This window comes from Callithrix jacchus, chromosome X, assembly GCF_049354715.1.
Source record: "Callithrix jacchus isolate 240 chromosome X, calJac240_pri, whole genome shotgun sequence".
Classification (NCBI taxonomy): Eukaryota; Metazoa; Chordata; class Mammalia; order Primates; family Cebidae; genus Callithrix; species Callithrix jacchus.
The window spans coordinates 115,850,308-115,859,968 of NC_133524.1; the positions used below are offsets into that span (position 1 = coordinate 115,850,308).

The 9,661-nt window shown below is 44.4% G+C and overlaps 2 protein-coding genes and 1 non-coding gene across 3 annotated transcripts; 2 read left to right on the forward strand and 1 right to left on the reverse strand.

Moving 5' to 3' along the window:
• Window positions 1-482: 482 nt before the first annotated feature.
• On the forward strand, window positions 483-623 carry LOC118150694 (U4 spliceosomal RNA). The gene has a single exon (XR_004738851.1). It is a non-coding gene; the product is annotated as a U4 spliceosomal RNA (small nuclear RNA).
• A 1,310-nt stretch (window positions 624-1,933) lies between these two features.
• Window positions 1,934-3,116, reverse strand: RNF113A (ring finger protein 113A). The gene has a single exon (XM_002763213.6). The coding sequence runs from the start codon at window positions 3,013-3,015 to the stop codon at window positions 1,984-1,986; it is 1,032 nt and encodes a 343-aa protein (XP_002763259.1). The 5' UTR covers window positions 3,016-3,116; the 3' UTR covers window positions 1,934-1,983.
• A 112-nt stretch (window positions 3,117-3,228) lies between these two features.
• NDUFA1 (NADH:ubiquinone oxidoreductase subunit A1) lies at window positions 3,229-9,338 on the forward strand. Its single transcript, XM_002763214.7, has 3 exons — window positions 3,229-3,415; window positions 4,736-4,825; window positions 7,898-9,338. Exons 1-3 carry the CDS (start codon window positions 3,314-3,316, stop codon window positions 7,916-7,918), a joined length of 213 nt encoding a protein of 70 aa, XP_002763260.1. The 5' UTR covers window positions 3,229-3,313; the 3' UTR covers window positions 7,919-9,338.
• Window positions 9,339-9,661: the final 323 nt, after the last annotated feature.

Sequence of the window (9,661 nt, forward strand, 5' to 3'; positions counted from 1 at the left end):
GTCTTGTTCACTGCTAACATCCCCCATACCAAGCACAGTGCCTGATAAAGAGTAGCTACTCAAAGAATATCTTTAGGCTGGGTGTGATGGCTCACACATGTAATGCCAGCACTTTGGGAGGCCGAGGAGGGCAGATCACGAATTCAGGAGTTCAAGACCAGCCTGACCAATATGGTGAAACCCCATCTCTACTAAAAATACAAAAATTAGCCAAGCATGGTGGTGCACACCTGTAGTCCAAGCCACTTGGGAGGCTGAGGCAGGAGAATCACTTTAACCCGGAAGGCAGAGGTTGCAGTAAGCCAAGATCCCGTCAATGCACTTTAGCCTGGGCGACAGAGCAAGTCTCAGTCTCAAAAAAAAAAAAAACTTTTAAATGGATTAATGAAGGTGAATAAAAACTATTAACCCAGAATTTATTCTTGCATCTGTTTTTAGGATTAGCCCAAATTCGAATCATATCAATAAAAATCATTTGGCCTAGCTTTGCGCAGTGGTAGTATCGTAGCCAATGAGGTTTATCCGAGGCGCGATTATTGCTAATTGAAAACTTTTCCCAATACCCCACCATGATGATTTGAAATATAGTCAGCGTTGGCAATTTTTGACAGTCTCTACGGAGACTGAAAAAAAAAATCATTTGGCCTAACTGGCCTCCCTGCCTCTTGTCTTCCATCTCCCTATGATCCAACCTATAGCCCAAGACAGTAACACTATAAAAACAAACAAACAAACAAGAAAAACCCAAGTCTGATTGTGTTCTCTTCCCAAATCTCTATCTCTCCCACTGCCTACAGAATATAGTCAATGTTCCTCAACTTAAATTCAAGGCTTTGGCTCCAATCTCTCTCTCTCTTTTTTTTTTTTGAGACGGAGTCTCACTCTGCCGCTGCCCAGGCTGGAGTGCAGTGGCACAATCTCAGCTGACTGCAACCTCCCAGGTTCAAGCGATTCTCCTGCCTCAGCCTCCCGTGTATCTGGGACTACAGGCCACCATGACACCATGGTGGCACTAGCCGGGCAAGTGCCAACATGCCCGGCTAAGTTTTGTATTTTCAGTAGAGATGAGGTTTTACCTTATCGGTCAGGCTGGTCTAGGACTCCTGATCTCGTGATCTGCCCACCTCAGCCTCCCAAAGTGCTGGGATTACAGGCATGAGCCACCGCACCCTGCCCCCAATCTCTCTTTGTAAACCTCCCTAGGCTTATTTATTAAGTGCTTATCATATGCCAAGCACTAGGCTAGTCACTGAGTTCATAAACCAGTTGGAAAGACAGGTACACTGACTAATTTTAATAAGGCATGATCAGTGCTATTATAGAGTCTGTGAGAACACAGATAGTTTCAGGTGATGATAAAATATTATGTTTTTGTCCCCCTGCAGGTTCACGAGTTCAGTCTACAACAGCTATGTCCGATATGGTCATTAGCTACATTTCAAGTGGTCAACAGCCACATGAGGCTAGTGTCTGTCTATCACACTGGATAGCAGAGCACAGATCACTTTTATCATCCATAGAAGGGGGGTTAACTATTGCTGCTTCCAAGACAGCAAGGAACATTTTCCATACGTGAAGTCTGTGGTACTAGCTACCAATCGCCCAAACCCAACCCCTCTCCCTCACACCTTGGCTCTGATATATTTTGTAGTACAGGCTCCTAAGAGAAAGAATGCATGAAAGTACCTGGTAAACATTACGTGATACAGAAATGTGATATAATAAACAGGCTCAGAGTTCTTGCTTTCATCATAGCTTTGGCTACTTCGAGCAAATTCTAGCTCTTTTCTCAAACTACTCCCATCTCTATAATTTATGCCAAAGTGTTCTAGGGCTAAAAATCCCGATTATACCTACCTTGAAGCTTTTAATCCAGGACCCTACTTCACCACCCGCCTTCTGTCACTTTCTCTAAAAGGACACGAATTAAGACTTCCAAAAGAACAAAATATTTATTTTTTAAATTTAAGAATTATGGGAAGCCTAAGTAATGGGAATTGGATCCTCATCGGGGTCTTCTGGGAAGTTGGAAGCACCACCCTCTCCTGTAGCACGATGCTTCTCTAGTTTAGCAATCAATTCTTTCGCTGGATTGAAGACGCCGTAGGTCTGCTGGTCACAGACAAAGCAGCGCGGGGTGGTACGGAAATGCTGCAGTGCACATCTCTCGCAGAAATAATGCCTGCACTTGGTGACAACTGGGTTTTGGAAGCTCTGGCGACAGATGAAACATTTGAATGGTATTTCCTCATCATCGCTTCCCACTTCATAGTTTTCATCCTCATAGACACCATAGCGACCCTCATCAAGCTCACGTTCGATCTGCCACCCATGCTTGTAATCTGAACGGTCATGGAGGAATTTGCAGCTGTCTCCGAAGCCGCAGAAGCCAGTCTCTTTGTAGTCCTTACAGATGTCGGGCTGGTAATCCCAGCGCACGGTGGCACGTAGATGCTCGGGCGCTCGGATGGGGCCCTTCCTCACCATCCCGGAAGAGGCATTGCCCATAGACGTATCCTTGGGCTTCATGTATTTCTGATAATTGTTGATTCCCCGATAGATCTTGTCATCCTCCTTGCCCCTCAGCTCCTCCTGGATCTTCTGGCTGCGCTCAAAGATGGCTTGTGCATCGCGCTCTTTCTCTGTGTCCAGCTCATAGACGGCTGTTGCCCCCATATCCTCTGGTCCCACGGGTTTCGCCGAGCGGGTGGATTTATAAACCACGCCGAGACTCTCGGGCTCATTTTCCACCTCCTCCTCGCTGCTCAAGTTGCCGTAAGCCGCCTTCTGTCTACCACTGTCACGGGTCTTCTGTATCATTGGATTGTGGGTCGTCCGCTTCTTTTCCGGTCGAATCACAGTGCAGCCTTCGTCGCTACTGCTGCTGCTTTCTCCAGGCTCTGGGTCGCAGGCCGGGCGCTTTCTGCGTCCAGCAGCCCCTTTCCGCCCAGGCTTTTTGAAAAGGAAGGTGCACACCTGATCCGCCGTTTTTCCTGGAGAAAGCTGCTCGGCCATTTTAGAGTCCCGAGCTCCGAAACGGCCGTGGCTGCCTGGGTAGCACTTGGCCTCCGCGCGTCACTCCACGTTGCGCGCTCCGCCGCTAGTCAAAGCAAAAGACTGTGGCGGAAGAAGACTGCGAGAACGCGAACGCTAGCCTCTCTTGAGCCCTGGAGGATTCCGTCGCTTCCTCCGGAGCCGTACGTGGCACCGCCCCGCTCGCTGGCGGCCGCGGGGCTTACTGGGAAGAGAGCCGGAGATCCGTCACCTTTCAAGGACTCAGAAGTAGGGTTTTGGTCTAGGTAACCGGGCAGAGATGTGGTTCGAGATACTCCCCGGACTCGCCGCCATGGGCGTGTGCTTGCTTATTCCAGGACTGTCTACTGCGTACATCCACAAGTTCACTAACGGCGGCAAGGTAAGGGGGCTTGAGGGCGCGGGGGCCGACTCCACGGGCTGATTTCCGAAAAGGGTGGGGGGCAGGGAGGCATCAGCTTGCGGACCCTCTCTCCGAGGTCGGCCTTCTCCTTTCTTAGGGTTGCCTAGAAGCTGAGGCTTGCGAAACGAAGGTTGGTAGAAAACACATCCTGCTCTAGTGAAAACCAGCGTTTTAGGGTGGATCAGAGTGGGCCTTAGGGCAGAGTAGCGACTCGGGGCCCGGAAAGGTAGATTAGAAGAGGTGGCTTAAGTCTGTAATCCAGCACTTTGCGAGGCCGAGGCGGGCGGATTACCTGAAGTCGGGAGATCAAGACCAGCCTGACCAACATGGTGAAACCCCGTCTCTACTAAAAATACAAAATCAGCCGGGTGTGGTGGCGCATGCCTGTAATCCTAGTTATTTGGGAGGCTGAGGCAGGAGAATTGCTTGAACCCGGGAGGTGGAGGTGGAGGTGAGCCGAGATCGCACCATTGCACTCCAGCCTGGGCAACAGTCACGAAACTCGTTTCGAAAAAAAAAAACCAGAGGTTCTCCTGCCTCAGCCTCCCGAGTAGCTGGGACTACAGGCGGGTGCCACCACGCCCGGCTAATTTTTATTTTTGTTTGTATTTTTAGTAGAGACGGGGTTTCATCATGTTGGCGAGGCTGGTCTCGAACTCCTGACCTCAGGTGATCCACCCATCATGACCTCCCAAAGTGCTGGGATTACAGATGTGAGCTCCTGGCCACCCATAACTTTTTTATTCTCCACTTTTTGTTGCAAGCCTTTAATAATTTACTGCAAGATCTTATTTTATTTTTATTATTTTATCTTTTTGTAGAGATGGGGTTTCTCCATGTTGGTCAGGCTGGTCTTGAACTCCTGACATCAGGGGATCTGCCTGCCTTGGCCTCCCAAAGTGCTGGGATTACAGGCAGGAGCTACCGTGCCCGGCCAAGATCTAGTTTTTTACATTGGGATTCATTTTCCCTCTTCTAGCCCTTCACATTGTCTCTAGTATAGAGTATAAATTTATTTACTTTCTGGTTTTGTGATTGTCCTCCTTCACCTGAGTTTCTTAGTGTCCCAAAAGGCAAGAACTAGACATTTCTTTAAAAAAAAAAATTCATGTTGGTTAAGATAGCGTAAGAAGTCTTGGTCACCAACTTAATTCTAAAGTTTAGTGGTCTGATTTTATTTAGGAGATTGTAGTCTTGTATTATTAATTTTTCTAGAATGTCTCCTTTAAAAATCGAAATACCTATCAATTGGGTCACTCACTTTTATAAACTGCAATAACAATTGTCTCTTATTTGAAGGAAAAAAGGATTGCTCATGTTTTGTATCCATGGAATTTGATGGAAAGAGATAGGCGCATCTCTGGAGTTGATCTTTACTATAAGTCAAAGGTAAGATGCCACTCTGATGCCATCCTTCTGCCAGGGTTGAGGTGGGTTCTGGTAATACCTTGCCAAGGGTCATACATTTTCTTATCTACTAGTGAGGTTGGCATCTTTTTACATATTTAATCTTTTATATATATATATTTTTAGTCTTTCTTACTGTCATATATTTCTTACTCTGTGGATTGTTGCCTATATCCTTTGCCTGTTCTATTGTTTGTCTTTTTCTTTTTGATCTATAGTTCTTTATATATTCTAGACTTTAATTTTTTGTCTATTTTATATTTGACATTTTCCCCAGTCTGCTGTTTGTCTTTTTCACTGTATGATGTGTTTTATCAGGTAGTTTTAAATTTTGATATTCAATTGATCATGTTTTGTTCTGAATTTTGGGTTGTTGTTTTTTTTTTTTGAGATGGAGTTTCGCTGTTGTTACCCAGACTGGAGTGCAATGGCAGGATCTCAGCTCACCGCAACCTCCGCCTTCTGGGTTCAAGCAATTCTCCTGCCTCAGCCTCCCGAGTAGCTGGGACTACAGGCGCACACCACCATGCCCAGCTAATTTTTGTATTTTTAGTAGAGACGGGGTTTCACCTTGTTGACCAGGATGGTCTCGATCTCTTGACCTCGTGAACCACCCGCCTCGGCCTCCCAAAGTGCTGGGATTATAGGCGTGAGCCACCGCGCCCGGCCTTGGATTTTGGGTTTTTATGTCTCCCATACAAAGGCCTTTTCTATCCAAAATTATAAAAATACTTTGAAAAAATAAAATAGAGACAGTCTTGCTGTGTTGCCCAGGCTGGCCTCAAACTCATAGGCTTAAGTGATCTTCTTGCCTCAGCCTTTGGAGGAGTTGGGACTGCAGGTGTGCCACTATACCTGGCTCATAAAAATACTTTAAAAGTTTTCTCCTAATATTGTTTCTTTTTTCTTTTTTTAAACATTTAGTTATTTGGTCCACCTACAGGTCATTTATATAATGTGAAGGAAGGATTAACTTTACTTTTTTACAAGAGGTAGCCAGTTATCACAGTTATGCATTTATAGAATGGTTTAGTAGTCCTAGCTACTCGGAAGGCTGAGACAGGAGGACAGCTTGAACCCAGGGGTTTGGTGCTGCAGTGACCTGGGATCGCACCACTGCACTCCAGCCTGGGTGAGAGAATGACAGCCTGTCTCAAAAAACAAACAACAAAAAACCTACCACGAAACACCCAATTCATCTTTATTTGTAATACCATTCTAGTAAACTAAATCTCCATGTACACATGGGCCTGTTTCACAGAGGTGCTTTTCTGTACTCTATAGGTCTGTCTATTCCTGCAACAATACCTCATTTAAATAATTACTATAATTGTATATACATTGCCAGTTTTGTAGGTCAGAAATGGCCAAGCAGTAGCATTTTCATAAGGCTCAACCTAATAGTACGTTTTTTGGGTTTTTTTTGTTTGTTTGTTTTGGGTTTTGTTTTGTTTTGTTTTGTTTTGTTTTGAGACATGGTCTCACTCTGTCACCCAGGCTGGAGTGCAGTGGTACACTCTTGGCTCACTGCAACCTCTGCCTCCCGGGTTCAAACAATTCTTCTGCCTCAGTCTCCTGAGTAGCTAGGATTACAGGCACACACCACCATGCCCAGCTAAATTTTTTTTTCTATATTTTGGTAGAGATGGAGTTTCACCATGTTGGCCAAGCTGGTCTCTTAACTCCTGACCTCAAGTGAGCCACCTGCCTTGGCCTCCCGAAGTGTTAGGATTATGGGTGTGAGCCCCTGCGCCTGGCCCTAATAGTATATTTTCATATTTTGTAGGAGTAGTTCATTATCATAATTCTTTTAAAAATGTTTACTTTTTAATATTTTCTCCTTGCTTATTTATTCCTCACAGCAAACCTAAGTAAATAGTATTTCCATTTTATAGACAAGGGTCAGAGTGATTAAATAATATTATAGGGACTCAACCTGGGTGATATACCTCTCAGTGGAGGGGTAGTTGAAAATCTAATCTAATGAACATGATAATAGATAATCATATCTGGAGCCATATTTTCAAGAATAGCTATCAGAATCACCTGGCATGTGAGACAGAATTAGGATTACTAAGAGACAGCTCCAAGGAAGTTGCAGTTTTAATTTCTCTTAAGGCAGTTCTTCATGTAATAGTAAACCAAATACCTGGACTATGTTATTTAATACTTAGAAGAAGTGTCACCAATGATTAATCATTTAACTTATAGCTTCTGAATTATTTGGTTGACAACTTAGTAAGATCCAGTAGGTATTTTGTATAGTGTAGTGCTTGTCGGAGAAGGGTTCCCTGGATTTGAATTCTGGCTCTGCTAATTCCTTATGGACTTAAGCAGGTGACTTTTAACCTCTCTGAGCCTCCATCTCCTCATTTGTAAAAAAGTGGAATGAGGATAATAGTATCTGTTGGCTGTTATTTTTTAAAACAGATTTTACCTTCTTGTCCTCTGACTCACAGAGGTGCTTTGTAAAAGGATCCACGTGGAGGCTGGGCACGGTGGCTCACACCTGTAATCCTAGCACTTTGTGAGGCTGAGGCTGGTGGATCACCTGAGGTCAGGAGTTCAAGACCAGTCTGGCCAACATGGCAAAACCCCGTCTCTACTAAAAATACAAAAATTAGCTGGGTGTGGTGGTGCATGCCTGTGATCCCAGCTACTCGAGGGGCTGAGGAAAGAGAATCACTTGAACCTGAGAAGTGGAGGTTGCAGTGAGCCGAGATCGTGCCACTGCACCCCAGCCTGCACAATGGGAGCGATTCCATCTCAAAAAAAAAAAAAAAAGGATCCAGGTGGTAGAGTTGCTTGACTTTAGTTCTGATTCGGGGTAGGGGAAGATTTCTGTTTTCCTGTAAAGCAATATGTTTGCTGCTGTCAGAAAATGAAAACTAGACATCATTACAGGTTATTCTTTAGTGATTATAAAATTTAATCCAATGTATTATTGCAGTTAAAGAAATGTAACAGTGCCATTTGGTGACATGAAATAAAAGTATATCACATGTCTTTGTTAGGAACAGACTTCTCACATTCTCCTTTTAAACTGTTTTTCAGGGTTTGGAGAACATTGATTAAAGAAGCATTTTCCTGATTGATGAAAAAATAACTCAGTTATGGTCATCTACCCCTGCTAGAAGATTATACAGTATGTTATGTAGCATGCAGTGTGTTATGTAGTGCTTAATAAAAATAAAGTGAAAAAAAATCAAAGGCATTTCTTTTTTAAAATCATACTACACAAAATGAAGCAATCTACCCAGTGAAGTCTTTATCACTTAAAAAAAACTAGAAGGCCTGTGAGGCTTGTATAATTACAGACATAATGTACATCAAGCACCTGTCTCTGTGCCTAGCATCTAATACTTCAAAAATTGTAGTTGCTACCATTGTAATAGATACTATATTTAACTTTATTTATTTACTTTTTTTTTTTTTGAGATGGAGTTTCGCTCTTGTTACCCAGGCTGGAGTGCAATGGCGCAGTCTCGGCTCACCGCAACCTCCTCCTCCTGGGTTCAGGCAATTCTCCTGCCTCAGCCTCCCGAGTAGCTGGGATTACAGGCACGCGCCACCATGCCCAGCTAATTTTTTGTATTTTTAGTAGAGACGGGGTTTCATCATGTTGACCAGGATGGTCTCGATCTGTTGACCTCATGATCCACCCGCCTCGGCCTCCCAAAGTGCTGGGATTACAGGCTTGAGCCACCGTGCCCAGCCTGTTTATATTACTTTTCATAGAGTGTTGCCCAGGCTGGAGTGCAGGGGCATGATCTTAGCTCACTGCAACCTGTACCTCCTGGGTTCAAGTGATTCTCCTACCTCAGCCTCCCGAGTAGCTGGGATTACAGGTGCACACCACTGTGCCCAGTTAATTTTTGTATTTTTTAGTAGAGACAGGGTTTTACCATGTTGGCCAGGCTGGTCTTGAATTCCTGACCTCAAATGATCCACCTGCCTTGGCATCCCAAAGTGCTGGGATCACAGACATAAGCCATTGTGCTCAGCTGACACTATTAACTTTTACAGTTTCTTCAGAGATAACTAGAAAATACAGAAAAAGTAGTAGTTTTTTTTTCTAGTTTCTTTTCTGAGTGGATCCTATAATGTTTAAAATTCCAGTTGGTCAGGTTTGAGCTGGGAAGGGTTTAAAAAACAAATTCCAGGCCGGGCATGGTGGTGGCATATGCCTGTAATCCTAGCTACTCAGGAGGCTGAGACAGGAGAATCATTTGAACCTGGGAGGCGGAGGTTGCGGTGAACAGATCGTGCCACTGTACTCCAGTCTGGGTGACAAGAGTAAGACTTCGTCTCCAAAAAAATTCCAGTTGGGAGATGTTTAAAACAGATTGTACCTTGAATCATGCATTCTGTATGGTATCTAACAAATAGTATATGCTTAAGGTAATGTTTATTTTAGTATACTGCAGCAACATCAATCATTTGGTTTATTAAAATGAGAGTGTACTGAGCACTTGAAATAAAGAGTTGCACGAGACACAGTGGCTCACCCCTGTAATCCCAGAACTTTGGGAGGATGAGGTGGGTGGATCACAAGATCAGGAGTTCGAGACCAGCCTGGCCAGTATGGTGAAACCCCATCTCTACTGAAAATACAAAAATTGCCTGGGCATGGTGGCACGTGCCTCTAGTCCTGACTACTCGTGAGGCTGAGGCAGGAGAATTGCTTGAACCTGGGAGGTAGAGGTTGCAGTGAGCCGAGATCGTGCCACTGTACTCCAGCCTGGGTGACAGAACAAGACTCTGTCTCATAGAGTTGCATGTTCAATGTTAAAGGTAACCAAATAAGATCTGAAAAGA

What these genes read in the sequence shown, in the direction of transcription:
- RNF113A (XM_002763213.6), bottom strand. Translation starts at nt 3,015, where the DNA reads ATGGCCGAGCAGCTTTCTCCAGGAAAAACGGCGGATCAGGTGTGCACC.
- NDUFA1 (XM_002763214.7), top strand. Translation starts at nt 3,314, where the DNA reads ATGTGGTTCGAGATACTCCCCGGACTCGCCGCCATGGGCGTGTGCTTG. An exon ending in AGTTCACTAACGGCGGCAAG is followed by an intron (nt 3,416 to 4,735) that starts GTAAGGGGGCTT and finishes TCTTATTTGAAG; the next exon opens with GAAAAAAGGATTGCTCATGT. An exon ending in ATCTTTACTATAAGTCAAAG is followed by an intron (nt 4,826 to 7,897) that starts GTAAGATGCCAC and finishes ACTGTTTTTCAG; the next exon opens with GGTTTGGAGAACATTGATTA.